General features: G+C 37.6%; 7 protein-coding genes across 14 annotated transcripts; 2 read left to right on the top strand and 5 right to left on the bottom strand.

The window, feature by feature from the left end:
- Positions 1-992: 992 nt before the first annotated feature.
- LOC18597319 (uncharacterized) lies at positions 993-2,004 on the bottom strand. Its single transcript, XM_007026273.3, has one exon. It carries the CDS (start codon positions 1,863-1,865, stop codon positions 1,128-1,130), a length of 738 nt encoding a protein of 245 aa, XP_007026335.3. The 5' UTR covers positions 1,866-2,004; the 3' UTR covers positions 993-1,127.
- Positions 2,005-3,234: 1,230 nt separating this feature from the next.
- Positions 3,235-4,059, bottom strand: LOC18597318 (uncharacterized). The gene has a single exon (XM_007026272.3). It carries the CDS (start codon positions 3,955-3,957, stop codon positions 3,592-3,594), a length of 366 nt encoding a protein of 121 aa, XP_007026334.3. The 5' UTR covers positions 3,958-4,059; the 3' UTR covers positions 3,235-3,591.
- A 2,640-nt stretch (positions 4,060-6,699) lies between these two features.
- LOC18597317 (TPD1 protein homolog 1-like) lies at positions 6,700-8,538 on the top strand. Its single transcript, XM_018123009.2, has 3 exons — positions 6,700-6,976; positions 7,612-7,719; positions 7,980-8,538. The coding sequence occupies exons 1-3, from the start codon at positions 6,889-6,891 to the stop codon at positions 8,315-8,317; spliced, it is 534 nt and encodes a 177-aa protein (XP_017978498.2). The 5' UTR covers positions 6,700-6,888; the 3' UTR covers positions 8,318-8,538.
- A 387-nt stretch (positions 8,539-8,925) lies between these two features.
- Positions 8,926-9,879, bottom strand: LOC18597316 (uncharacterized). Its single transcript, XM_007026268.3, is given in 3 exon segments — positions 8,926-9,579; positions 9,581-9,696; positions 9,699-9,879. Coding segments are annotated over 3 exon segments (582 nt in total). The 5' UTR covers positions 9,739-9,879; the 3' UTR covers positions 8,926-9,153.
- A 726-nt stretch (positions 9,880-10,605) lies between these two features.
- LOC18597315 (uncharacterized) lies at positions 10,606-16,084 on the top strand. 4 transcript variants are annotated; one of them, XM_018123421.2, is made up of 7 exons: positions 10,606-10,979; positions 11,235-11,776; positions 13,341-13,435; positions 13,524-13,640; positions 13,755-14,570; positions 14,856-15,075; positions 15,235-16,084. In XM_018123421.2, the coding sequence occupies exons 2-7, from the start codon at positions 11,491-11,493 to the stop codon at positions 15,708-15,710; spliced, it is 2,010 nt and encodes a 669-aa protein (XP_017978910.2). In that variant the 5' UTR covers positions 10,606-10,979; positions 11,235-11,490; the 3' UTR covers positions 15,711-16,084. The 4 variants fall into 4 exon arrangements, with proteins under 4 accessions (XP_017978910.2, XP_017978909.2, XP_017978911.2 ...); XM_018123420.2 differs by having other exon boundaries at positions 10,606-11,776; XM_018123422.2 differs by lacking the exon at positions 10,606-10,979 and having other exon boundaries at positions 11,650-11,776; positions 13,349-13,435.
- Positions 16,085-16,243: 159 nt separating this feature from the next.
- LOC18597314 (uncharacterized) lies at positions 16,244-18,988 on the bottom strand. The gene is made up of 5 exons (XM_007026261.3): positions 18,215-18,988; positions 17,373-17,983; positions 16,975-17,162; positions 16,692-16,755; positions 16,244-16,602 (listed from the first exon to the last, which is right to left on the bottom strand). The coding sequence occupies exons 1-5, from the start codon at positions 18,831-18,833 to the stop codon at positions 16,561-16,563; spliced, it is 1,524 nt and encodes a 507-aa protein (XP_007026323.3). The 5' UTR covers positions 18,834-18,988; the 3' UTR covers positions 16,244-16,560.
- A 724-nt stretch (positions 18,989-19,712) lies between these two features.
- Positions 19,713-25,315, bottom strand: ADA2B (ADA2 2B). 5 transcript variants are annotated; one of them, XM_088807689.1, is made up of 14 exons: positions 24,940-25,304; positions 24,728-24,806; positions 23,927-23,982; positions 22,978-23,156; positions 22,628-22,693; positions 22,357-22,482; positions 22,194-22,269; positions 21,895-21,958; positions 21,765-21,811; positions 21,516-21,620; positions 21,042-21,252; positions 20,705-20,915; positions 20,294-20,560; positions 19,713-20,076 (listed from the first exon to the last, which is right to left on the bottom strand). In XM_088807689.1, the coding sequence occupies exons 2-14, from the start codon at positions 24,778-24,780 to the stop codon at positions 19,885-19,887; spliced, it is 1,653 nt and encodes a 550-aa protein (XP_088663815.1). In that variant the 5' UTR covers positions 24,781-24,806; positions 24,940-25,304; the 3' UTR covers positions 19,713-19,884. The 5 variants fall into 5 exon arrangements, with proteins under 5 accessions (XP_088663815.1, XP_007026320.3, XP_088663816.1 ...); XM_007026258.3 differs by having other exon boundaries at positions 24,728-25,315; XM_088807691.1 differs by having other exon boundaries at positions 20,050-20,179; positions 24,728-25,315.
- Positions 25,316-27,176: the final 1,861 nt, after the last annotated feature.

Genomic DNA, 27,176 nt, shown 5'->3' with positions numbered 1-27,176 from the left:
TTGAAGGAAATGGAAGCACGTGGAAAGTTATGTCAGGTTCATTTGGTGTCATAATATTTCTGTCTATAATGAAACAATGATCGATAGGGTACGAATTAAAGAAAACCAAATGTTTGGACAGCTGATTAGAGATTTTTTCGCCCCTCCTTCTCAAAATTTTCATCTAGCTTTCCTTTATGTCAATTCCAATGAAAACTTATACAGTCATACTTATCTTTTGTGGGTCTTAGAAAATCATGTGATAAGAAAGTCTCATTAAGATCTCATCACGTTTCTGTTCTTTACTGTTTTTTTCCCTCTGCCGAGGCTTCTTGCATGAAGATGTTAGGAGCTATATATGACTCAAATTTTGATTGCAAAGGATACTAAAGGAGCAGGTTGAGCTTTACAAATTACAAATTAATTAATAAACAATGATCTTCAAGATGAGAATGTCTTGGAGGAACGCTGCTTCTGTTAAAGTAATTGCATCAGCATCTTATCGCCTTATTTAATTATTCAAATCTGTCAGTCGTATTAATTAAATAATCAAACTTATTAGTATGACTTGCCTGATTTTTATATAGAAGCAAGTGTTAAAGATCGTAGTCCATTCTAGCATTTTTCACTAAACTCTACAACAGTTCACCCAACAGAACACCACATTTATGTCAGGCAGCAAGTGTTATGGTGCAGCGCTAAGCTTTTGTAAGGCTAGAGGCATTTTACCTAAACCAGACTTCTTGTCAATGAAAGTCTTTTGCCAGGCAGGCTGAAGACTTGGTACGACAATCTGACATTGGAAGAATAAAGACATGCTTTTCAAAAAAAAGAACACCACACTGCATACTTTCAACGTACGGAATTGGACCTGGAGATCTACTGTTTCACATTCTACCCTTTTGTTTTGGAAAAAGGAGCAAAATCAAAAGCAGAAAAATTTGCAGTCCAGCAATTTGAAGTAAACACAATGGCAAAAGTAACAGTAAAGAGAGAATTCAAGTGCAACAGACTGATGAAAATGATCTAGATATTAAGTAATTACTGCATATAACATGAAAGGCAGATGGGAGCTTTTGGCCAGCTTAAAAGAGACCAAATCACTGACGTTGCTAGCAGATAATTTTTATTTTCTTCGAATATATGCATTACACTGCAATCAGTTGTTGTTGAGCTTCAATCCTGATTTCTTCTTTCATTTTCCTTATGAATTCTTCAAATTTCTGGTTTAAATCTTCTGTGCTTGGTACGTCTTCATTTGCTGCTAGTGGTGCTCCTGCACCTTCTTCTTTGTGCTGATCTTCTTGCATCACCAACCCACTTTCTCCTTCTTTGTATTCCCCATCTTCCACAATCACAGAAACTTCACTTTCTCTTTCTTCATCGTCTTCTTTCCCTTCCACTCTACCTAAAGGCTCAATATTGTCCTGCTCTCCTTGCTCCTCAACCTCATTTTCGTAAGCATCTTCTGCTTCTTCTCTTTCAGCTACTAGAGGTACATCATTATCACCATCATCCGAATATCTTGGAACCACCTCGTTAGTTTGGGTTAAGTTTGTCGATGATGTCGATAACTGGGCACCAAGATCAGACTCTGACGGTGAAGAGCTGCTAGGCACCGAGCTTTTGGCTAGAAATGCTAGGATTCCATTGCAGATGAGGAACATGTACTTCCTCTCAAGGGTGTGGGTGAAGAACGAGAAAAGGAACGTGGAGAAGTAAACGCTGAAGGAATGGGGAAACACAAAGAAGCCCGAAGAGTGGCAAAGGAAGAACGACAACAAAGCAACTGATACAACAAGCTGCAAAGTTCTTTTAAGGAAGTGGTCTCTGTGGTATAATTTGCCAACAGCTTGGAGCTTCATCTTCTGCTTATATTCATCCATGATGATTTGTTGTTTAATTATAATTATATGTGACCAAAAGGAAAGAGCCCTAATTAGGCGAAATACTGTGAAGGGATGATTGGATGGTGTCTTTCTTTGCTAGAATGTTGTGTGCTTGGGTCGATAATTGCTTGAACTTGAAGGGGTGTTGTTGAGTGAACATGAAGGGTGTCTCCCTTCTCATACTAGTCCCAAATTTGCTTTGGCATTGATGAAATCTCGAAATTAGGCATCTTGATTGTAACAAAGTGAAGGGCAGCAAGGTAAATAGGACTTCTGCCAATGTATTTCATATATGTATATACATACGTACGTATTTCATATGTGATACACCCTTCATAGAAATGGGAGGCATAAGTAATGGAAGATGCTGTAAATGAATCTGCTTTCTTTGAAGCTTCTAGCAGCTGTCACCACTATGTTACTTGTATCAGAATGACTTCACCTTTTACCGACTTAATTCGAAGGTCCAGAAAGTTATGTGCAAATTTGAAAGTGTTATGTGGACCCTATAGATATAATTATATATTTAAGGGTCCACTTTTGAAATTAGTGATTCAAAGAGAAGCACCATCTCCCCTCTCTCTTTCCCAGGACAAACATCTTGCCTATAAGAAATGTCTTCTTAATCATTTTAATATATATAATTTTCCTCCCTTGGTTATAAGCAATCAAAAAGAATTTGGGGTTTGGATTTATCCCGCAAATTGATCAATTGAGTGTCCCAAATTATGCTTCTTCTAGCTAGTCCTTTTCATTTGTCTTTCTTGTTAACAAGGTTTAAAGTCATTGATTTTTTTTTTTTTTGTTTTGATCATGGATTAAGATAGATAAGTGATATAAGCTTAGTGTACATAAGATTAAATATTTCCCTAGTGGTTTCATAAAAAAGAAAGAGCAAATACATTAATGTTGAGTGGAAAGACCAAGTTCTAAAACCAGGCATGATGAATAGTATTGATCATGACAAAGCTCGAGTAAAATTAAAGGTTGATTACTTATTCTAATGTGTTCTTGCTAATGCTTTTAAGTTTAGCTTCCTTCAAAATATATAAGGAAGTTATCAGGCTTACCATGAATTTCACCAACGCCTTACGATCATACTCATCTTGGTGCTGATGTGGGATATCATTTCACCAAGTTAAAGTGCTGACAACACAGGACGATTCGTGTCTAGTGTGTGGTATTGATTTGGTGTAATAATTACTCCTCTTTCTTCAAAGGTCTTGCATGTTTGTGGTGGTCATGGGGTATTTAATCCAGGCCAGCTCCAGCTAGATGATCCACTGTATCATATATATATATATATATATATATATATATATATATATATATATATATATATATATATATTTAGAAAGAAAAAAACTACGAGATTAACTGATATATTTAAGCTCAAGGAGGGAAAAGATACGTGTAAGTGTACATGTGGATAACAGTGAAGGTATCATTAAATCTATGGAGGCTCTCGATCCCTCTCTCTCTCTCTCTCTAATATTATTCTTAAGATCATACAACTCCATTAAACAAAATTCAGGTTCCACGCCCATCACCCTTAATTATGACAAGACCCCACCAGACACAAATATGTTAACACTAATAAAGATATTAACTGCATGCAGCTACAGCGGCTTGATATATAATTTATGGATGGAGCTAGCTCAAGATTCTCAACCCTGCAAACACCGAATATGTTTATCTGCCAAGTTTTGAACAGGAAGTAAGATCAATACTGATCAGGCCACAAGAATGCCCCCATTGCATATGCTCTCTTCTCATCGAGGTTGCCCCTGAAACTTAGCCCATATTCCCTCAGAAGCATGTCCACCTTCCACTCCTCCATCTTCTCGTAATCAGCTTTTGTGTAGCGAGGGTAGTGGAGAGGCATTTGGAACCCCGAGAGATGCATTTCTGCAGTCTGGGTCGACACCTGCTCACCGTTGGAGACCTTTGAGCTCCGAATGACTCCACCGCTATGTCCTTCTTTTTGGTAGCTTTCCATGTTGTTGCAGTGCTGCAAGTGATTAGGGTGGTCGTCCTTTGGGTACCCCAAAACATGGCATGCTGAATGAACAAACCATCTTAGAGCCATGTTTTTCTTCCCTCTATCTGCTCTATTATTTATGAGAGAAGACAAACTATTTTCAGAGAAACTCAGCTAGCTTTAATTTAGGCAATGATCAAGGAAAGGTGCAGCAGCTATATATATATTAATAGGTGAAGGACAAAGCCCGTAAGGGACAAAATCTGCGTATTACATGCATCAAGCAAAACCTAGAATCCCATACGATTTTTCAAAATTAATTATAAGCATTGATTGCTTTGAATTTGATTGCTTTCGTATATTGAATATAGGTTCTGTCTAATTATATATATATATAGATCGAGTGCCAGCACAGGCTATGCTCTCCTTGGAGTGGTTACTCGTCTCTTTTCGTGTATGACATCAACAAACATGATTGAGTTGCGTGTGGTTTAAGTACCATGCCCTAGACGTCATATTTAATCATTTCAACTGCCTTCTTGCCTAAGCTTTCACCCTTAAACATGGCTTAAATCAAGGGCTGTTTAGTATATAACATATAATTACTAGTTATTATGTATCTTTCCTCGCTTTCTTATAAAAGAATATTTATGGAATCACTTTTCATGATTAGCTAATTTAATGAGATTCAAGATAAAAAAAGAAATTTTCTTTTTTTAAAAAAATTATATAATACGATTGTTAATATGTCTCTATTTCATAAATTAGAATAGCATAGAAAAAGGATAACAGTTATGTCCAACAAAGAGATGTAATTAATGAATTTGTTTCAACAAGAACTCATAAAAGGAAAATGATTAGGATGATAAACCTTTCACATTATTGATGGAAGATATATATAAGGCGGACGGAAAAAAGAGTCATAAAATTTGTAGGTTTTGGGTCTTATATATATAAATTGCATTAATACATGGTTGAGTATAAACTCACATGATTCAAGATAATAACTTTATTAAATTAAGGCCAATAATTAATCAAGACAATTTTAACGAGTAACTTAGATCTCTTGAGCTAAAAGAGACATTTTCTTTCATTGAGCACTAGAAGACAATAAGTAGAATAACTTGACATAGAAGAGATGGACTAATTGATTTTCTTTTATATATGTAGTCCAATCATACATATATATATATGCATACGAAAGACACTGGAAACAAATGATAGCATGTATTATTCAAGTATTTTGGTCGATGGGATTGGGCCAAAATCACTAGTGAATATGGGTTGGGCTCGAGTAAGGCAGATGGAGAACATGGAAAATGCAGATTAAGCTCTCGATGTAGAATTAGCATGGAAGATTAATGAAATGTAGCAGCAGTAGTAGACGACTAGTAGTTTGACGATTTGAGATGAAGGTTGAGGAACACGCAGTTCAAAAGTCAAATTGTTATCGATTGGACCATCCTTATCTCTGCCAAAACCACACCCACGATTGCAGAAGCCGGAGTCGTATGCAGTACCCAAAATGCTGCCAGTTATGTTGTGGTCCTATTCTCAATTAAATCATTGTGGGGGCGCGGGCCTTCCACCTCCATGATGTGATGAGGCCATGGAGGTGGCAGTGGCAGTGGCAGTGGTGCATGGTTTCATGGAGGTACACGTACAGGAGCGGGTGAAAGACTAAGGAGACTAGGTTCGAGGAAAGATAACACACAAAGTCATTCAATCACGCCGCTCTTGCAAAAGGACGCACCTGCTGCTTTTGGCGGCCTTCTTTTCCCTATATATAACACGTAAGACTAAACTTTTTACTGTCCAGGTTGGGTTCTTAACGTTTCCCAAAATAAGAAAAAGAAAAAGAAAAGGGTAATATCTAGCCCATTTCAATCCAAAGTTTCTGCCGGTACGGTCCCGTGAAAGTCTTTGCTGCATTAACTCTAATTAATGAAATTGTTTTAATACGGAGCATTGGCTTCATAAATAGCATTTATTTATTGCTATTATTTTTACAGTATATCACTTTCTAAGGCGATTGATGTACATTATAAAAGAAGTGTCATGCATGCAGAAATGTCTGCAGAGAGTGAATATATATAACCAAAAAAGAGGTGAAGGGTGACACGCATGCATGCTTGCTTGCTCCATTAATATTACGAGTCTTAATTAACTGCATGAATGGAAGACAACTGTTTTCTTGGCGGTGTCAAGTTATTGATAAGGCCGCACAAATTTTAACCATGAATTAGCTGTACAGGTGGTGGTTCATCGAGGGATCGAGATGGTGAGACATGGGGCCTTAAAACCGGAAAATGAATAATCATTTCATCATTTGGTTGATATAACCTAAAAGGGGTGAAGGGTAAAGGCTCAAGGCAGCTTAATTTCTTGCCGAGTTTCTCAAAGATGTGTTTGACTACGTTGCACGTTTGTGCCTTTAATTAGAAATCTTGACTTTCTACTTCAGCCCCTCCTAATACCATAATTATGTTTTGGAAACAGAGTACACATTCCAGTACTTTTTGCCATCAACCGTGCACCTCCTTTAACTAGTAGCACGTCTTGAATTAAAAGCTCTAGTTAGCATTTAGTGTTTGAGTCAAAGGAGCACGACGACGGCAATATACTTATATATTTTGATTTTCTCCATGTTGTCAAAAGGAGGACCACACGACCAGCAGCAGATAACATAACGCTGACCTACTAGCTAGCAACCTGCAAAAGGGTGGGCAATCTGGTGATTTTGAACTCCCTCTGGTGGTGTTATAAATACTCGTCTCAGCGGCAGCTGCTCCGGGTCTTTCTGTATGAGATTTGCTTTTGCTTTTCTTTGTTGCTTGTTCTGTTAATCTGCCTCCCCCAACTACATCACCATAGTCACTTGAAACCTCACTGCTCTCAAGTTCATCTATATATTCTTTAATTACTACAAGTTTGTGCCCAGGGTTGAACCATTTTAGTCGGTCTGATCAAACGCATAAGTGCAGTGTTTTGATTTTCTTGGCTTTGCTACATTTGTAGCAGGAAGCGAAGAGGGTCATAATGATACGTGCACTGGGAAGCGTTGATGAGAAAAGACTAAGCATGACCTTTGTGGCTATGCTTTTGGCTTTGGTGTTACTGTTCTTTGGTAACTTCTATCTCTCTCCCTTCTCTGTTCATCCCCCGGCCCCCTCCCTATTTTTCCATGTTTCCTTGCTGTTAAATAAGCATAAAATGTAAAGAAACTCTTAGTCTTCTTTCGTGATATTAGTATGAAATACTATATGTGATCAGTAGCATTCTGAAGCCTTAGCTTTTTGCTCAGTCCCAACTTCAAAGAGATGGAAAAAAATACCAGAAATTGACATTGATGTTTCTTCATATGAATCGTATTGAATTCTGTCTAGCTCCTCCTTCAATCCTAGTAAATGAATTAAATAACATAACAAAAGGGTATTTCAAGTTCTCGCCAAGATGACCATGCATGCACATGCAGTGCAAACCATTTCATTCTCAAACACAGCAACAGGACTCTACAGTTTTCATTTGTGGCTTTTGTTTTTGGTTATTGATGATCATGAATGGAATTGGATATTGGCACTTATTTTCATACGGTATTTATTTCATAGGGTTTGATGTGATGATTTTCAATGTATTGAAAGAAATAATGTAGTAATCTTAAAGATTGTCTGTAAAGCACTCGTCAACAAAAATTCAACTTCATTAGTAGTAGTATTTTGATTAATTCTGAATACAACTTATTGACAAGTAATAGCAGTGCAGTGGTGGAGTCAATCCAAGAGGAAGCGGTGGGTCATTCAAGCATTAAAAGGATGGTCTTTTCCAAGAAAAACAGCTCTGCCGTTGCTCGGAAGCTGCTGCAGTCCTCTGGTATATGTAGGATCTGTCTTTATATCTTTGTGCTGTCACCTGCGTTATCATGTTATAACATTGAGTTCGGTTTTGGTCCCAAAAAGCTTGATTAACATACTTTATTGCTGTCACATTCAATTACTATTAGAAGATATGTGTTCTGTTAATCAATGCTTTCCAATTTCCACGTTGAGCTCCATTTCTTTTGGTTTCTTCTATAGTAATTTCGAATCGAAATGTCTCAATATTCTTAATTTTTGGAAACCTGATGGACGTAGGGGGCGGTGATGCTAATAGAATTGGCACGGCCTGCACGAAGGATGACATTGTGATATTGCAAGGCTCAACGGCACCGCTTCCTAATGGAATTCCATCATACAGTGTTGAAATCGTGAACGTGTGCGCCGACTTGGGTTGTAGTATCTCCAACATTCACGTCAGCTGCGGATGGTTCAGCTCTGTCAGGCTGATCAACCCCACGGTATTCAGGCGACTCCACTATGACGATTGCCTGGTGAATGATGGGGAGGCTCTTGGCCCTGAACAATGCCTCTCGTTCGAATATTCAAATAGCTTTAGCTACCCTCTCTCTGTCACATCAGTCACCTGCTGCTAAACTTAGCCAGAACACTGAACGCCCCATGCCTTAAACTATAAATCTCAGGCTCACCCGGCCATATGCATAATGTTTATTGTTGTACTGTATAATATTTGTCTACTTGATTTGCATGGTAAGGAAGAGACCAAGCATAACAGGGCTTGAGAGTTGAGCAACAACATTAATTTTGTATGCCCTCGAAGGGAGTTTAGCTAAGAGTGCCTGTTATTCCTTGCTTACATTTGATTGACCTTGTTTCGATAATCCTGCTGCTTATCCCGTGGATGCATTTTGAGTAAGTTAACATTATGCAACATGATTCCACGAGTGTATATTAAAGAGAGAAGGAACAATTTAAGTGTTAAAAATGTTCTCTAAAAAAAGATCTTTAAAAATTTGTAATGGCACCACATTAAATTGACAGGATTGATCTTAAGGGTGTCTCACCTTGAGCTTTTTTCTACACAAAATGGACCATATTAAGGCCTGAAGAGGAATATGAATTGGGCTGCAAAGAAACATGTTAAATTTTAAAATGTTTAGGCCGAGCCCTATCCTAACTCGGGCCAGGTACATGCCCACCCAAAATGCCGGCAAGGAAACAAAGCATGGTTGCAACTTGCAAATGGAAAAGAACATGTAGGATTATCCTGATAAAAGAAATTTTGCTACAGTCGGATAGGATTAATTCAACCTAGAAACATCTTCATGCTTTCAGGGAAAAAAAAAATCTACCTAAAAGACAAGGCAATCTCGAAAGGATAAACTAAGGTTGTGCTAATGGAACAATTGCACGAAAGTAAAAGTTTGCAGGATCAAAGAGAAACAAACATCATCAGCTGAAAATTGTCATATTAATAGGCATAGCTATAGGAAAAATCAGTGACTCCAACCATGGCTGAAAGTATTTGGGAAACAATGTAGATACTGCCCCCTATGATCACCAAGATAAGAATTGCAGAGATGGGGTTCTTCAACAACTCCAGAATAGGCTGGAAGATGGTGTATATAGCCCCTGTGCTGACTGTGAGAGCATAAAGTGCGTATCTCCTCACATTGTCCCAGAACTCCTCCATTAATGGCCCTTCAGGACCAAAGGCTAGAGCCTTTTGGTCATCCGCTCCCATAAGGAGCAACGCCAGACCTATAGAAACAGCTCCCACTATCACAAACCGTGAATAACCAATTGAAGAAACTTGAGTAAGCTCTCTTTTGGGGGTTTCTTCCCATTCCGGTGAGAGTAAGATCACTGGTTTCTTTATCACACTGGTTTTCCGAGGATATCCCAGAATTTGTCTTGAGATGATGGTTGTTACTCTTGAATGTGATAAATGTAATGGCTGCTTGAAGAGGGTGAAAAGTAGTGGGGAATTGGTGGTGAGGTTGGTGTGCCTTGGGGCAGCGGGGTAGATGTGGAGTCTGAGCGTAGACGTCTTCATTTTCGTCGAGGCTTGCTGAGTTTGGACCTTACTGTCAATACCACTGCTGTAGCCTTTTGGTAAGACTTGGGATAGCTCTACAGTGCTCAAATGTGTGGTTGGTGTGAGGTCTGAACTTTCATTCGTTTCATTTTATTCACGCCTTATCCTTTTATAGCTTTATTGTTAAAGCGGCTAAGAAGAGAGCCAAATCGAGTGGAAGCTAAAGCTACCGGAACTATACACAAGGCTAAAGAGAATGCCTGTCGTCTAGCGCCATGCAGACATCATCAGTCACAGAGCCCCTTTGTCTTTGCTGTCATTGTGAGTTGAGATTAGTGGTCGGGGCATAATATCCAAGCGATATCCAGACCCTTTTGTGCATGTTTTCCTTTTACACGTGTTAAAACAGTGCCAGGAAAATGAAAACAGATGGACATATACGATTGAAGAAATGCGGGCAAAAAGGGTCAGGAAGTCACCTAAGGTTGAGATAATGTCTCGACAGGAAAGACATCTACACTAGTAAAATATTTCATGATTTCGATTCCCCATCTTTCAATGTAATTTGAAGTGGAAGTATACAGTGCAAGTGTTAACAAGCACAAACTACTACTACATAAATTTTGCTCTATCTCAAAGCATATTTTGACCCTCCAATTTGATAGTCAGACTCATTCCATTCCATTCTTTGTGCAGATTTCTAGTATAACAAAGGAATCAAAGCAGTCCTAAACGTAATCTGATGATTGAAATGTGAAGGAAGCTAACAGGGTTGCGGCTACCTCAGGCTCAGCAGTTGAAAGTTGAAAGTTGGAAGTGAGACGTGCTTGCAGTCATTGACATCCTACTAATACTTAAGTACCATGCCTGCCTCACATACAAGAATATCCCTAACACACAAAACCAATTTATTTGCTTATTAAATTCCGTTTATGCCCCTTTTCTTTTCTCAGGAGTTTCTTCCCCTCCAGATGTCATGGCCTCCCCAATGCCCCTGCAGTCTGTGACTCTTGTCTTCTCTCTCTCTCTCTCTCTCTCTCCGTATCTTTCGCCATCTCCCTCTCTTCCTGTAATCTTTCCTCATTCCCTTTCTTCACTCAACGGGCCGCGCAGCCTTCAATCAAACCAAGAGGCAACCCATAACCAAAATCCTGCTCTTTTTTCTTTTCTCTCTTTGCCTCTTTCTCCGCTTCAAAGTCTTTTCAGCTTTCAAAGATTTTGACTCCTCCTGTTTCCACTGAAGTTTTCTTTTTTTAAGGGTGGGGTTGTGATTTTGGCTTGGTTCTGTGCTGACTAATTCTTGTTTCTTTTCTGGTTAATGCCGTCTGAGTCCTCCTTTTCAAGCCTATTAACTCTCTGCTTTAGGCCTTCCAAGCTAAAGCTGGAAGGCATACTAGTTTGTTTATTGGCTTGGATTTTGGTTCCAAAACCCGAATTCTCTCCTTTATATACCTTGTTTTGTGCGGTTATCTTTTCTTGACACCCTGTTTTTGTTTTCTTTTTCCCTGATGCAGTGCAGGATCTTTCAGTAGTTTCATCAACTGAGCATCGTCCAATTCCGTTGTTTTTGGGTCTAAGGCGAGTTTCATCAACTGAGCATTGTCCAATTCCGTCGTTTTTGGGGTCTAAGGCATTCGATTACTTTTCAGTATTTACACAGCTGGGTCTATAGCGGTCTATTCAAACATCAAAATCTTAAAACTGGGTAGTTTCAACTAATGTGAGAAAAGGGAGTCACGTTGACTCCTTTGAGGTCTCTCTGCAATCAAAATGTCTGAGAATAATTATAGTTTTGTGGGCTGGGAGGAGCACATTATATGCCAAGAACGCGGTAACCGTGTAGTTCACTTCTACTTGAAGGAAGCGTCGGGCCCTTTAGTGCTTGCAGTTGTAGGTACAGAGAGGAGCATAAGGCATATGATGTATGTTGTTTCCGGTGAGTTCTTGCAGGCGTATGGCTCCCATGGGTTCATCAATGCCAGTTCTAAATGGCGAGCAAGGCGGGAAGTTGTTGAATGGTTGCAATCATTGGTCTCAATGAATCGGCCCCTGCCAGGTACTTTATTTACTCCCTTCATTCGGAAATGATGAATCTTTTTTTTTAAAGATGAAAAGTAGCCGTAGCAGTTCTTTAGTTCTGTGATTTGGACCTGACATGAAAATCCTGAACTATTGTTGGGACAGTTTCCTTATGGAAGAAAAACGAATTTGAGAGTATGAAATACTATGAACTATATGTCATTGTTAGCTATCAATGGATGACATTTTTGGATTATATGATGTTGTGTTGCATTAGTACCTAAATTATGATATTGAAGTTTTGAACTTGGTTTACTACTTACCAGGAAAGGTGTGGCTACCACTAGGCTATGCCTTGTTCTACTGGGGCTATATCTAGAAAGTTATAGTCTTCATATGGAAAAGACCAGCACTTGGAAGATAATATGTAGGAATATGGTAGATTCTGCAGTGCTGCCAGCGTGTCACAATATTGTTTAGCATTTAAAATTTGAAATATTAAGGCTAAGAAAATTCTAGAAGTTCAATAATTTTTTTTTTTTTAAACTTAGAGGGAGTCCAGTAAATTTTTCAAGCTGCATGGGCACAATCTTTTGGGCTGTTCCAGCATGACCATTCTTGGAGTTGCTATCTCTGTTAAGGATATAATGAATTTGTAGTTCGTAGTCCTTCATATTCTACATCCAAGCAAATGATGTATGTTTGTTCAATATCTTTGATTGACTCAAGTTAATATATATTTGCAAAGTCCTGTCGCTTAAGGATTTAGGTACATATTAAATTTTCTTTAAAATTATTCATTTACCAATGTCTCTCTCTCACACAGGCACACGTCAAATTAACTTGTCTTGATAGATCTCTCTATTCTTCTTTTTACCTTTTCTGAATTTTATACACTAATCTCGAAAATAGGGCTTCGTTTCTTGCTTAAATAGATATTTATTTATTCACCCTTTTCCAACTCAAGCTACGATTTGTGTATGAAAATCTAGGATCTAAGACTTCATATGGACGCTGCATTTGTGTATGCATACAATGAAAATGCATGTGCTTGGCATATATAATTAGTGAGAGTGGAGTGCTTCTACATTTTTTGTGGGTGCATTTCCTGGTTAATGTTTTATGTTGTTCATAAGAAGGCAATCATTAGTTTAAAGTAATCACATTCTAGATGTTGTGTACTTTTCTCTGGAAATGTTGGAGATGCTTTCATCGTTGCAGCAATTTCATTTGTTTAGTTGAGAAACCTTTTTGTGTAGAAATTAATTACCTGAGATTATATCACCAAGGTTTTCCAATTGAGGCTGGTTACTTTAATTGAATTAGTGGAATATATGCTCATAATTTATTGACGCATTATTACATTTTAAACGTAGTGCTCAGAACAATGTCGAATAAACGATAACTTTTGATATTTGTGTCACTAATCAATTGGCAGAAGGGGCTACCGTTATATCCTGGTCGGCAGCCTGGTTTTTTTGTTTCTGATTTTTTTGTTGTATTTTTAATCATAGATGAAAAGCTTAATAACATTTGTTCTTAAATGATGCTTGCCACAACTACTGTGAAAATCTTGAGAAAGTCTAATCCTATTAAAGCAGATTTGCAGATGGATGATTCTATAAAAGGTTTTGGATCTTTTGAAGTATCAATGACTGGACCTCTTGGTTGTCGAACCTGTTTACCGCATCATATGGTATGCAGGTCCCGTTGGCATTTATGCTGTTTCTAGATTTTATCCCCTTCTTTATCTCTAGAACTGAAAAGTTTTATTGCAAACTCAGGTTGGTAGGAAACTGAAAGCGCAAAATTCTGACATTGAGTGGTCTGGCATTGCTTGGATTTGTGCGAAACAGCTGAAACACTATTCATCTTTTTGCAGGAATGGGACCACCATAGCTGTAAGTACCAACATATTGAAGTGGCAAGCTTGTTACGGGTTATTGGGATAAATTCTATTTTTAAACCTCTTTCAAGTATTCAAGATTTATTCTCTCCCTCTCCCCTTCTGCCAGGTTCACTGTTTTGTTTTTGTAATGGCTGAAGAAGAAAATCACTACCTAGGATACTTGGAAGATATGTATGAAGATAAGAAGGGGCAGAAGAAGGTGAAAGTGCGGTGGTTTCATCACAATCGAGAAGTCAAAGGTGTCATTCCTCAGCTGAATCCTCATCCTAGAGAAGTCTTCATCACACCTAATGTTCAAGTTATCAGTGCAGAGTGTGTTGATGGTCTTGCAACAGTCCTGACTCCTATACATTATGAGAAATGTGTAGCTGTTGTCCCTCAGACTTCACAATTGGCTGTCCATATGTGCTTTAGGCAGCTTAAGAATAACAAGGTCAAGCCCTTCACTCTTACCAAATTACGGGGATACTCTAATCAAGCAATTCTCTCTTCTTTAGATGGGCCAGTTGTCCCTAAGCAAACGGGCAAGAACCGTAATTCTCATGAGGAAGATAAGAAAGCGCTGACATTTGATGATTCTCTGAGGGTAACTGCTAAGAGAAATAGAAGTTGTGAGGGGCAAGCTGGACTTGAAAGTGGTTCTGGTGGCAGAAATTCAGTCGCAGTCCCTGCATATGAGTTTATGAGATGTGAACCAACATATCCAAAGTTGAAATTAAGGTTTTCAAGGAAAACAATGGGTATTGTGTCACAGCCCCGACATCCGCTCTCTTTCAAGGTGGATGAGAAAATAGAGCTGCTTTCTCATGATAGTGGCATTCGAGGCTGTTGGTTTAGGTGCAAGGTCTTGAAATCATCTCAGAAGCATTTGAAAGTTCAGTATGATGATGTGCAGGATGCTGATGGGTCTGGTAATCTAGAGGTAAGCAAATTTCCCAATGAGACGCATAATAATGACAATGATACGGTGATCTTGTGTTTTCCAGAAAAATACATTTCTCAAGTTTGTGGAATATATACCCTTTCCTTCCACTGTCAGAAATGTGGAGAAAACGGTATATTTAGGATAAGAAGTGCAAAGAAAATTGAGAATGCAAGAATGGCATACTTACTAGAGTTTTTCTCTCTTTTTTTTTGTCACTCCCCCTATCTAGGAGCTGATATGAAAAGAAAAAATATATATTTTTAAATTTGTTCTTACATATAGGAATGGATCCCTGCCTCCAGAGTTGCAGCACCTGATAAACTTGGAATGAGATGTCCAGGCCGCTTGACAATCCGGCCCTGTCCTCCCAAGGATACTACTACAGCTTTTAAAATTGAGATTGGAGCAGCAGTTGACTTGTGGTGGAGTGATGGATGGTGGGAAGGTGTCACAACTAGAATTGGCATCTGCGGTGATGATGATCTGCAAGTTTACCTCCCTGGTATGCTTCACGGCTAGACATGATGTATTCATCCTTTAAAAGATCTTTTCTTTTGAAAAAAAAAACAAAAATGAAATACTCATCTCTGCTTTATTATGTACCTAACCATGTAGCATTTGTTATACCGTCATTAATCAATTATGGTAATTATCTGAATAGGTGAAGATAAGTTTTTGACTGTCCAGAGGGAGAATAGCAGAATTTCCAAAGATTGGGTTGATAACAGATGGGTCGATATAAATGGGAGGCCAGACATACTATCTTATCTATCTTCAAATATCAGTCCTAGCATGAAGCCTTCAACGTGCTCGGCTATGGTGGAAGCATCTCGCTGTGGTAGCATTGCATCAATGGAGCACAAGGCTCTCACCACCTCAAAACTTGAAGCTGTTAAAGAAGATGAACAGGAATTACCCTGGCCGGCCACATGTGATGATCCAGAAGACATGAATGCAATGAGTTTGGAAAAGAGACCTCATGACAATGATAAAGATGGAAGTAAGGAAAGTGGAGGGGCTGCTTATGTCGAGGGGAAAGAAGATTCTGATAATGAAGGCAATGGTGGTAACAAGAGTGAGTCATTTTTGGAGGAAGAGTTCGAATCTGCCAACAAGAGATGCCGAACTGTGGAGTGAGTGGTTGGTTTGGTCAACATGGAGGTTCGACGGGTGAGGCTTGGAGGTGGTTCTTTGGGTTGCTGTGAACATGATACAATAGGTATAGGTACATGTGAAGGATGATCTCTAGTTTTTTTTGGGATAATAACAACTGTATAGAGAAACAGTTAGAATTTAATGGCTCAAAATCAGGTCAAAATATGTTAGGTTCAAGAGTGAATATAATCTGTTTAAAGTCGGTGTAGCTAAGTTCATGATTAGGGATGAATTACAGGTATAGTTACAACTGTAAAGGTTCACTTCGAGATTATTTTGTAGAACCTAATGGAAATATTTAAATTAAGATTTATTTAAAAGAAAAAAGAGAAAAGCAATGGGTTTTTGGATGTGCATCCAACAGTTTTCTTTTATTCCAAATGTCTTATGATTAACGAATCCCATCACCACATCATTTGTAATAGAGATATCACTATCACTAATTCCAAAGCCTCTAGTCATAGCTGGAGTCTTGTTAGCTTTAAACATTCCACTACAGTAATATACCTTTACCATTTGTTAAACCTACTTATATTTGTATTCAGCAGTACAGACCACTTTCAAAAAGTCTTGGAGTGGTGACAGTTACATTCATTTACGAAAAACAACGGTTAACTTGTTACATATCTATACAATGGCCGTAAAACTCAAAATGTTAGACCTGATGTACACACCACTCTCAAAGAGTCCTACAGTGGTGACAGTTACATTCCTTTACAAAAAAACGACGGTCAACTCCTTACATATCTACACAATGGCTGTAAAACTCAAAATGCTAAATGAGGCTGCTTCAGTAGACCAACAAAAAGTAGCACAACTATGATCAGAAGCATCATTTTCCAGTCAAATTTCTCCATTTGTCCTTAAGATCACCCTGAGCAAATATAATGCATCTTACATCAATAGAGGACACATTTTTAGAACCAAAGAAAAAAGCTACATATAAACTTGTAACATACTTACTGCAGTTCTATTCATAAACTCTTGAGGATAGGCTCTTAAAATTTGAGACCAATGTGATCCATACCTTCATTTTGAAAAGAACAATAATAAGAAACAAGGTTATAAATTAACAAAAGTAATTCTAATCCCATATTTGTTAACAAGCAGCAACAACTACTAAATAAAAATTCAGAATATATCTAGTATCATAAGAGGATTATAGACCAAAATAATGAATGCAGGACCTCCAGTATAACACGCTTAACAGATTTTGAAAACTTTTTCCTTAACATTAATCACTTACTTGCGCACAGCCTCTGCCAGAACTTCTTCTTCATGTAAGCTCCACCTGTTTATTTTTCTCTTCCTTACCCACCTTTTGATTTCATACTCCTTCAGTGGCGATGCAGGCTTTATCTTGGGACTGGGTAAGCGACATCTGGTTGAACCACCAGATAATTCTTGAGAAGAGCCATCAATTGAATCCTCCCACTAAAAAAATAATCAACAAGTAAGATTAGACATATGATTCCCACTGCAGCAAAAAAGTTATATCTATGTAATTTATCTTTTTAAGTTGCCTACGTGTTATTATGCAGTCATTATAGATAATGGTAAAAACTCATTCCAAGATTACAAAAATTATCAAGGCTGGTAAGCAAAAATTGATTTCAGTAATACGGCGCACATTCAAATACACACCTGATACGTGCGAGCAGTGCCATTCCTTTCCATTAAGCTAGGTCTAGGAACTTCATTCTGATGGATGGAAGCTTGACTTTCATGATTGCCCTCCTTAGCTTGAGCAGGTTTTGTAGTAGGATTGACAGATGGAGGAGGATCACTCTTGTCCTTAGTAGGACTGACAGATGGAGAAGCAACCCCCTTGCCCTTCTTACTGTGGTCTTCCACTATGGCTTTGGCACTCAAATTTTCCCCTCCTGTGTCAGATGCTACCCTCTTAGCTTGAGCAGATGCCGTAGTAGGATTGACAGATGTTGCAGGAACATCTGTATTCTTATTTCCATCTCCCTGAATGGCTTCAGTATGCAAGGTTTTCCCAGCCCTTTCAGATGCAACCTTTTCAGCCACTTCTAAGACTTTGGGGAGGGGATCAGTTACTACAGCTAGCAAGTCAGCTGTACTGGTTTTAAGTGCCTCTTGCACTTTGTTAACTTCAGAAGTTGATAAGGAGCCAAATTTACTGTAAGACGGTCGCTCCTCCTCTGAGTCAGCAATTTCAACAGGTCCTTTATAGTGCCTGTGGGGAACACCACGCTTGCATCTTCTTTGTGGATTCACTCTTAGAATCCCTGCAGAACCAAACATATGCACTTGACCTAGCTAACTGGAGCAAAATAATGTACACACTATGACAAAGATCACCACACTTTAAACTTAACTGCGTAAATGTAAGCACAATGATTTGTAGCAAAATAAACACAGAGAGATGAATCCATTTATACATTCTCAGACCAACAAAAATCTAAGCTTTTATTATGCAAATACTAGTAGATAAAAATGAAAAGAGAATAGAAGCCTACCTTTCCCTTTGTCAGTGCCACAGTGAGGACGACCACTGGCTGGAGAAGCAGCCAATGTCAATCGAAGGAAGGCCGGCTTCATCGAGGACCGGGCCTCGTCAACGTAAACCCTAAGACAGCGCAAGGCGTCACCGCGAGTATTGATCCGCAACAACGTCTGAGACGCTTCGGAATCCCAAAGAGCGGCTTCGACTTCCTTTCTCCACTTGTCTAAATCAGGCCCAACAAGTTCGCTGCTCGCGGAATCCTCCAAAATTCGAATCCGAGATCTCCAAATCCTCTGAACCGCGTCGTAATAGCAGGGCCAAGAGCGGGTCAAAGACGCTAGAGTGCAGTGGAGAGCAACCGCGCAAAAGGCAGCCTTCATGGAGTCAAAGACGGGGAGGCCCTGCTTGCGGTCGACTTGTTCGATTAGTAGCAAAGAATCAAGAATTTCTTCAGGTACTGATCCATTGGCGATTCCCTCTTGAATGGAACGCACGATGGAGGCCTTTTTGAGGAGACAGGTAGTGGAAAGGTCGCTCTTGCTCATATTCATCTCGTCTTCCTCCTTTGACAGAAATTTTCTAAGTAGGGAGGAAGCGGCGGGAAGATGAAAAAAATCATCCATCTCACCCATCTCTTCTGTGTAACCACGTTTCCCTATTCCTCCACGGTTTGGAATTGAATTTATACCCTATCAAAACACCACAGAGCACGTGCGGCGTACAGCGGGGTGGCCTGGGAAATTGGTAAAGGTCGCTTCCATTTATAAGAACTCTCACGCCAATTCATCGTAAACAGTCTTTAACAAAGCATAAATAAATTTTCACATTTTAACTTTTATTATTATAAAATATTAAACTCAAATTTGTCAAATTTGGGGTGGCAAGTCTTGAAAATTTTGAGAAATGATCGTCAAATCGAAGGACAGTGTAAAACGATGCATCTGTCCTTCAGTTTGCAATGTCGGCAGCAATTACCAAAGCAATGGGTTGTAGTTATATATTCTAGTGTCTGTGCAAAATTACTGCCTTCATAAAAAAGGAGAAAGCAATGATTATAAAATAAGTAAATCATCATTAACGACAAATAAATTATATGCATTTATAAAAATATTATGGACAAAGGTCATCTCAAGGACCATAATGTATTATAAGTTCATCACAAATAAACAATCATATATAATCTTTTGACATCAATAATAAAATGTTCTGTAACATGTTTGGTAATACTAATTTGACAATTAATGATATTTAACACGTAATCTTATAATTTTAGAATAAACAAATATTATTCATTCATTAGCATCACATCACGATTCTATAAAAAAAAAATTGTTGATATTTGTTTTAAATCAACACCAATAATGAAAAAAAAAAAAAACCATAAATGGTACTAAGTTATTTATAGATATTTCTCAAAAGTTATAGATTGATAGGAGTAATCATTAACTCGTGGCCATGGATTGACACAGCTGAGCTGTAGGACGGTAAACAATACTTCAAATTACTCCATGTTTAATGCAACAAACACTAGACTGTTATTTCATATAATTTCTGTGGTTCTGAAACATAAACATGGTGAATGCAAACAAAGGTCCTAGTAGATAAATAGAGTTCAAGAAATGGAAATGTTACTGCTAGTAAGCAGTAGAAGCTAAACAATGTGATGTGAGATCAAATTGGAAGTCATGGTGGAGCAATCCCCTTCTTGACCAGCATATCGTAAACTCTATCAGTCTTGCTTGGATCCAGCTTGAACAAGCGATGAGCATCGGATTTCTTGGTAACATTGCCACTGAAGATCTCTTCCGAAATGATCTGTAGCATCCTTAAATACAGAGGTGGAGGTAAACGAATCTCACTGCACAGCCGCTTCTCCTGCCACAACCAGCATGTCAATCAACACAAATGGGCATCAGTTAAATGACTCCAACCAAATTACACTCAAGTATAAGAGTGCATGCAGATTGCAAGCAAACTCCTGCATCAAGGCTGAGGGTGTCAACAGCTACAAACAACAACCAATACTGTAACTTATGAATGCTATCGTTTAAAACACAGACGAAAATGTAGAAATTAAGAACAACACTCTTACAGCTTCAGACAGTAGTTGTGTTTCGCTAAATCCCATTATGTCCAAATCAGTAGCAAAGCTTGAAGAAGCCTGCGCTGTTGGTCTTGAATTTGAGTCCTTGGCTACAGACTCCGAAGCCATGAATGAGTTTGGGCCCCCCTGCCCACTTGGGTTAACGTGGACACCATCTTTTGCTCTATGAGAACTCTCTTCAGCTTCCCTTTTCCTCTTTAGTTCGAGATATCGATCTGCCTCAGCCGATGTACGACAACCAGCTGCTCGGGCTTCCTGTACATAATTATTTCCCGTGAACAGCAATCAATGAAAATATTATGAAGATTGCATATTTAAATGAGGTAGAAAGGAAGGAAGAAGAAAGTAGCCAAGCAAATCAGTGGGCCATAACACAGCAATACCAGGCATAAATCATACCTTGAGTTCTTCAATTCTTTTTAAAGTGCGGTGCTCAGAAACAATAGTCTGAAGCAAATCCTCATGTTCTTCCTTTGAAAGAAAGCGCATGAAGACATCATAACGTCGACACAGTGCCCTCTCCTCAGGAGTTAAGTCCTTTTCAAAAGGATTGGGATATAACAAATTTCGTTCTAGTATGAAATCCTTTCTACGCTTCCTCTCATCCAGCCTGACAGTAAATGTATTTCAGCCATGAGGTAAAGAACATCTTCCTATTAACTAATATGGAAAAAGTTTCTTTTTTTCTGAGAAATCTAAAAGGGAATCAATTAACAAATATATTGAGGCTACCTACCTCTTTGAATAGATACGCAACACTCGCAGCTTAATCTCATGCTCTTCCTCGGTGTCAGTGTCTTTAAATTCCATCTCAGCCAGTAACTGCTCAGCATCATTGTCATACTCTGGATCAAACTCTTGCCTTTTGGGGTTGTAACCACTCAACTCAACTAGACCATCATTTCCCAAAGAATTAGGCTTCTTTCCCTTTCTGTCCATTTGAGGATCTACAAGACAATAACAATCAGCTTACTTAGCACCAGGAGCAGTGTTCAGAATGCACTCAGAGACAGTCGAAGACTCATTAGGATGACAACATTAAACTTTGATTTATTGGGTCATAAATGCAAAATTGGTCATCATGCCGGCCTGACCGTACCAGAAGTTCTTAGCATGCATGAAACTACAAATGGCTCAGTGGCACATAGGCTATACATTACTGGAATAATGATAGTAAATGGGAACTCAGAAAAAGTAAATGATATCAGACCTTCCATTTTAACATTGCCATCTTTAACCTGGGCCATGTTTGATGCCTTGTTAACAGCTGCTGGTGTTGTACTGCTGCTGCTAGAACGTACCCCAGACTCTACATCTAAAGTTTGCAGAAACAAGACAGAGAACACAAGGCTCATAATGATGAGATTAATTGTGTACACATTGTATAAATCACAACTACCTATGAATAAATGAAGAATCTTCCAGCAGGCAAAAAAAAAATGAATAAATCAAGGCTCACCTGCATTTAAGCCAGAGAGTAATCGGCCCGAAGGCCCACCTTCAACTCTGGGTATATTAATAAAATTCACATAAGAAATAGCAAAGGTGAACAAAGATGATACAAATAGAGAGGATAATGGTAGTCATACTTGACTCTTGAAGGAGAGAAAGGAGATTCTTCTTTCACTGTAAGCTCCCCAAGCATTGAAGACCCTGAGACATTCAAAGAAATTACTGATAAGAATTTGCATTAAGAAAAGGAATCAATCTATAATTACGTAAAATTCTGTGACACGTGTAGCTTGCCTCAAACCATGTTCACTCTTTTTAGCTTGTCTAGAGATAAGAATTATTCTACCACATAAATACATGATAATTTCAAGCAAAAAGGAAAAGAACATATTGTTGAGGATTATAAAAAGGAAAATAACTGAAAATTGACACTAACCTTTCTTGTCCTCACCATGCCCTTTAGCCATTGCAAGAAGCTCTTTTCTATTTTTTCCAACAACATGAGACATGTCCTTTAGAGAAATAAATTTGTCAAAGCTTAATTATGTTCATTAAAAGGCACAACTACAACGAGAATTGACAGTTTTAAACTTTCATACCGGAAGAGGAAAGAATGGGGACTTCATATAAACATTATCATAGTGTTCAATGCACTTTTCCTTAGTCTTTGTCCCAACATGCTCAGCAACTTCTGCCCAGTTTCCGAGGCCATACATTTCAATTCCCTAGAATTAGGAAAATTAAAACAGAATCAAGATTGATTACCTTAATTATTCCACATATGAAATGAAATGCAGTACTGAACAAATCAAGAAGGATCAAACACAACTTTCGTCACTGTTTTAGCATTGAAGATGAAAATAGAAATACCTCTAGAAGCAATATTTCATCATCTGCATTCCAGTCAGGACAGATAAGAGGAAAAGATAAATTGTCCTGTTAATCAGGACTCTGTTGTCAGCACTGAATCATAACAAAACGGAAGATACAACAACAGGTATGTAATGCAGAATAAATAAGGAAGAAAAACTAAAATCATGAAATAGTAATTGCTTCAACACTGCTAAATGAATGTAAAAGATTTGGTTAACAGATTTTCTCCAGCATAGTAAAAAATTCCTCTAAAACCTATTCATTAACGACAAAATCAAGCAAATAACTTGACAACATAGTAAGTTATCAGGAAGGGAAAAAGATGTTTCCAGAAGGCTCTTACTAACCATGACCCGGTAAGGATGGTTGCTTTTGTGAGGTGTAACCTCGGCACCAACAGAAAAGCACTCTATACATAGGTCAAAATCAGGACACACAGCACACTTGATACGGATCTTTCCTGTGATATCTTTGTTGCAATAATTGCAGTGGTATAAAGCCCTTTTCCCATCATTTGTTCCTTGACCTAGCTCCAAACGGATATAAATGGAAAATAAAACGAAAAAAGGTCACAATAGCTTGTGAATGAACAACGACAATTACCTCTAAAGGCTTAATAGTAAAGAGTAAAAGAGTACTCTGAAGAACATAATTATTTTGGCTTCTTAATAAAGGGCCTATAATTTTTAAATAATCACAAAATCACCAGTAATATGCCCTCTATATAGCATCTTATAGTAATAATAAGCATCTAACCATTTATTAGAACTTTTACCCATGCAATATATGCATAGCCAAGCCACTTTGGGCAGAATTACAGGTCAATTCTTAGCAACTCTAGCCAGGTCTCAACTAAAGATAGAATATTGCAAAAAAGAATATCAACCAAGTGATATGAAGCATCAACTTTACTATGTCTCTGGTTGCACACTCTCCACATTCAGAGGGTCTTGTACCCACTTATGGTCCCACTAGGTCCTAGAAGGGATGATCTGGAAAGATTCCAATCATTTAGCAATTTATTTCCCTCATAAAATTGCCAGTGTTGTTTCTTGAAACAGCTACTGGACTTGTAGCCAAAGACTTCTATCATTGCACTGGAAAATGGCCCTTAACAGTCACCATGATAGCACTAGTATTAAATTTTCATCCACAGATAAAAACACAGATATGGTGGTTCATGAGCTAAACATCTCTTCAGGTTGTCATATTATTGCACCATAAAAAAATCCTTCTACTGCAAAATTCACTCTGAGAGGGGCTGCTTTTTGAAACTACATAATGGTGGAAAAGTACCTGAAGATGAAGATTCTAAATTTTCTCCAGCAGATGCATTCTTTTTTCTCCTTGATCTGCGTTATAAGAAAATGGGTATTTAAATGAAGCATGCCAAAAAGAGATATGTAAAACACTCATTAACCGACTATATCACAATAAGAAACATAAAGAAACAGATGCTGCTAATCCAAGTAACCATTAATTGTTACACAATCACAGGGGAAAAATGTTGAAAGCTGTCAAAACGAGAGCAACACAACAGACCTCCGTCCTTTGTAATCATAAACATTCATTACCATAATAAAGGAGATTAGATTCTGAGTATTTAGGATTCCCCATAAGAAAGAAACCTTATAGTTAATGAAACAATCCTTTATAATTAAATGGCAGATGAGATTAATCAAATCTATCAACACCAACTGGAGGAGACAAGAGAAAAATCAATTCATAACAGCAATTCTACATACGAGACTGTCGTAGTAAATAAACACATGATCATTATTCCTAATCATAGCCTCTGTTCACATTATCACTTTATTCTCAAATTATTTGTAGCAACGAATTCCGTGAGTTGAATTTCCATCTTGCAACGTATTTGTGCAGCTAAGAAAACATCTTAAGCAGCCCCTTGTGCCTTTTTCCAACTCAAAAATGAACTAACTAAAAATGTAACAGTTCAAACTCAAACCAACATGTCAAATTTCTGAAAAGTAATCTTAGCCCTTCAGCATGCAAAGCTCAAATGCAGATAATTTTGAAACGATTATACAATTCAAGACAATGATTCTTCAAAAAGAAAAATGGGAAAAGAAGGCAAACCTCTGGGTGGGGTCCTCATCAGCAGAGTGAAAATTCCCGCGAGAACGACCCATTAGAAGTTGAGCGAGCTCCCGTTTACCTGTATAATTAAGTGTTTCGGTTTTGCTTACTAGCAACAAAAAGCAGAGCCTGGTATTTATACAGCAAGACTGAACCCTAGTTTCTCAGGAAAGTGTAAAACTTTGACGAGGAAATTTGGTAAGTAAAACAACCTTACAAAAAAGGGTGATGGAATTTGATTGGGTTTTGCTCAAATTCATAAATTCTTTCAGATTTTTTGAATCTTTTATCAGGATTCGGAATTGAATGAGTTGAGTTTGTTTCTATCTGTACAACATAGTCTACTAATTCACTGGCAGCTGATTTACATACTGCCAGACAGCATTTTATGCCTTCAACAAACTCATATCTACAAAAAACAGAAACAGCTGAGTTTCGCCTGTTCTCCCTTTTTAGTGTTCTGTCTGGTTCTTATAGCTCTTAACTATGGGAGCTAGGATTAAAAGGCAAGTGTTTTTGTTTAGGAAAGAAACAGCGACAGATTTCTTTCCATTCCCCTTCCCCAGCCCCTTCTCTCTCTTGGGTCCACTTACTCTGTTAACTCCAACAAATTTTTAAATTTTACTTTATAATTAAATAATTTTTTCAATCATAACGAAAAATTGATACTACTATGAAACAAAATAAATTATTTTATAATTTTATAATTTTACTTTAATTAAACAAAAACAATTTAATTGTACCAATTCCAACTATTTAATAAAAGTTCCTAGTGAAAATCGTATGATCAAAACCTTCATCTTTTGTGGTTTAATCACACTTGTTCATCATTGTTTAAAAAGAATAATACACAATTCATTCAAATGAAAGAAAACAAACATACTCTTTTCTTTCTTTATCTTTGATATTTCTCAAAATAAATTCATTTTTCTTTTTTAAACACTTAATACTCTTACCTTTTATATTATAAATTTATTTTTCATGAGTTTTTCTGTTCACTTTTTCATATTAAGAATCATTAAACATATATATTATTAAAAAAAATCAAATTTTAATATAAATTACATTGAAACCAAAACTTTTTTTATTCATGAAAATCAAACAAAGACAATAAAAAAAATAAAAAAGAATTATACATAACTTTAAAAGTGTCATTAATTATTGGTTAAAGCTTTAAACAATCTTTAATTTTTATCTCTTTTTAAGTGTTGCCTTCTAATTTAGTGCCAATAAAATGATTTTCTAAAGTAGACATATATATATAAAGAGAAAGAAATATATATATATATGTTTATGTGTGCGTACCTACAGTGTTTCTCCTCCTAGGAGGTGCAGCTGATGATCCTGCTGCTTTGGCCACGGGAGGCTTCTCGTTGATCGCAGGCCCTGATATCAGCACTGCGGTCTCCGAAACCTCATTGTTGACATCAACCCCTTGGATTGATATCTCCATAGCAACCAAGGTTGGTGCTGCAGCCATCGACCCTTGATCACCATCATCATCACTTAACTTCGGAGTGGATTTCATTTCTGCAGGCTCCTCGCTTGCAGATGAAGATGGTGGCATTCCTGGAGGTGTAGACATAATCTTTAGAGTGAGAGGATGAAGTGTTTTTTCTCAAGAGTGTATGTGCATGTGATGATGCAGCACTTGCTGGAAGAAGAACAAGTGAAGCAAGAAGAAGACTGTAGGGGAAGAGAGGATGAGAATTTAGACAATGAGAGTTTTGTGCATGAACAAAACTATTTATATCACTTGAATTTGGTTGGGGGGTCAATGGAGCAAGACAATGTAATAAAATTTCTTGGGTGTCTTACCATCTAATTACAGATTCACTTGAAGTTTCTACAAAAGTATAATCTAACGATCGTTATCACAGAATTTTATTTTCATTCATATGTTACGATCGTTAATGTATATATTAACAACGTTTTAACGATTGTTGAACTACTTGACATATAATATGTTATCAAAAGCAAAAATGAAAAGAGTGTAGATTCATTACTATAAATGCATAATCTATACCTTTTTTATATCATTTAATTTGAAATTATCTCCATTTTTTTTCATTGTCCAGCTCTTCATGCTATTGAACTTGTATTTGATCGTGGAAGGGATTGGAGGGAGGGATGAAACCTAGTATGAAAGTAAAACAAATCATTCAAATGATATATGTGTATATATATATATATATATATGCAATGTTATATTCTAATATAATAAAAAAACGGTCCACATGTTCTTGACCACAAAGTCAAAGCATAAGCAAAGGTGTAACTCTATGACTCTAATTACGAGCCAGTTTCGGACTCAAACTTAACTTCAAGACCCATGACATGTTGTTTCTCCTACAGAGATAGAGGGCCCGACAAAGTCCAATAATGAAAAATGAAAAAAGGGGATAAATAAATAAAAAAACACTTAACAGAGAAGATGGAAGCGGCCCTG

This window comes from Theobroma cacao, chromosome 6 (genome assembly GCF_053813885.1).
Source record: "Theobroma cacao isolate CCN51 chromosome 6, ASM5381388v1, whole genome shotgun sequence".
NCBI classification, from domain to species: Eukaryota; Viridiplantae; Streptophyta; class Magnoliopsida; order Malvales; family Malvaceae; genus Theobroma; species Theobroma cacao.
Note: the sequence above shows the minus strand (reverse complement) of the source record. Positions and strands in the feature narration are given on the sequence as shown.

Coding starts and splice junctions, on each gene's coding strand:
- LOC18597319 (XM_007026273.3), bottom strand. CDS start 1,865: ATGGATGAATATAAGCAGAAGATGAAGCTCCAAGCTGTTGGCAAATTA.
- LOC18597318 (XM_007026272.3), bottom strand. CDS start 3,957: ATGGCTCTAAGATGGTTTGTTCATTCAGCATGCCATGTTTTGGGGTAC.
- LOC18597317 (XM_018123009.2), top strand. CDS start 6,889: ATGATACGTGCACTGGGAAGCGTTGATGAGAAAAGACTAAGCATGACC. Junction 6,977..7,611: donor TTTGGTGTTACTGTTCTTTG/GTAACTTCTATC, acceptor ATAGCAGTGCAG/TGGTGGAGTCAATCCAAGAG. Junction 7,720..7,979: donor GAAGCTGCTGCAGTCCTCTG/GTATATGTAGGA, acceptor TGATGGACGTAG/GGGGCGGTGATGCTAATAGA.
- LOC18597315 (XM_018123421.2), top strand. CDS start 11,491: ATGTCTGAGAATAATTATAGTTTTGTGGGCTGGGAGGAGCACATTATA. Junction 13,436..13,523: donor CCTGTTTACCGCATCATATG/GTATGCAGGTCC, acceptor TTGCAAACTCAG/GTTGGTAGGAAACTGAAAGC. Junction 13,641..13,754: donor GGAATGGGACCACCATAGCT/GTAAGTACCAAC, acceptor CCCTTCTGCCAG/GTTCACTGTTTTGTTTTTGT.
- LOC18597314 (XM_007026261.3), bottom strand. CDS start 18,833: ATGGGTGAGATGGATGATTTTTTTCATCTTCCCGCCGCTTCCTCCCTA. Junction 17,984..18,214: donor TGGCACTGACAAAGGGAAAG/GTAGGCTTCTAT, acceptor TTGGTTCTGCAG/GGATTCTAAGAGTGAATCCA. Junction 17,163..17,372: donor GCACTGCTCGCACGTATCAG/GTGTGTATTTGA, acceptor TTATTTTTTTAG/TGGGAGGATTCAATTGATGG.
- ADA2B (XM_007026258.3), bottom strand. CDS start 24,780: ATGGGTCGTTCTCGCGGGAATTTTCACTCTGCTGATGAGGACCCCACC. Junction 23,983..24,727: donor GATGAGGACCCCACCCAGAG/GTTTGCCTTCTT, acceptor CTTATAACGCAG/ATCAAGGAGAAAAAAGAATG. Junction 21,812..21,894: donor TTCTCTCCTTCAAGAGTCAA/GTATGACTACCA, acceptor TAATATACCCAG/AGTTGAAGGTGGGCCTTCGG.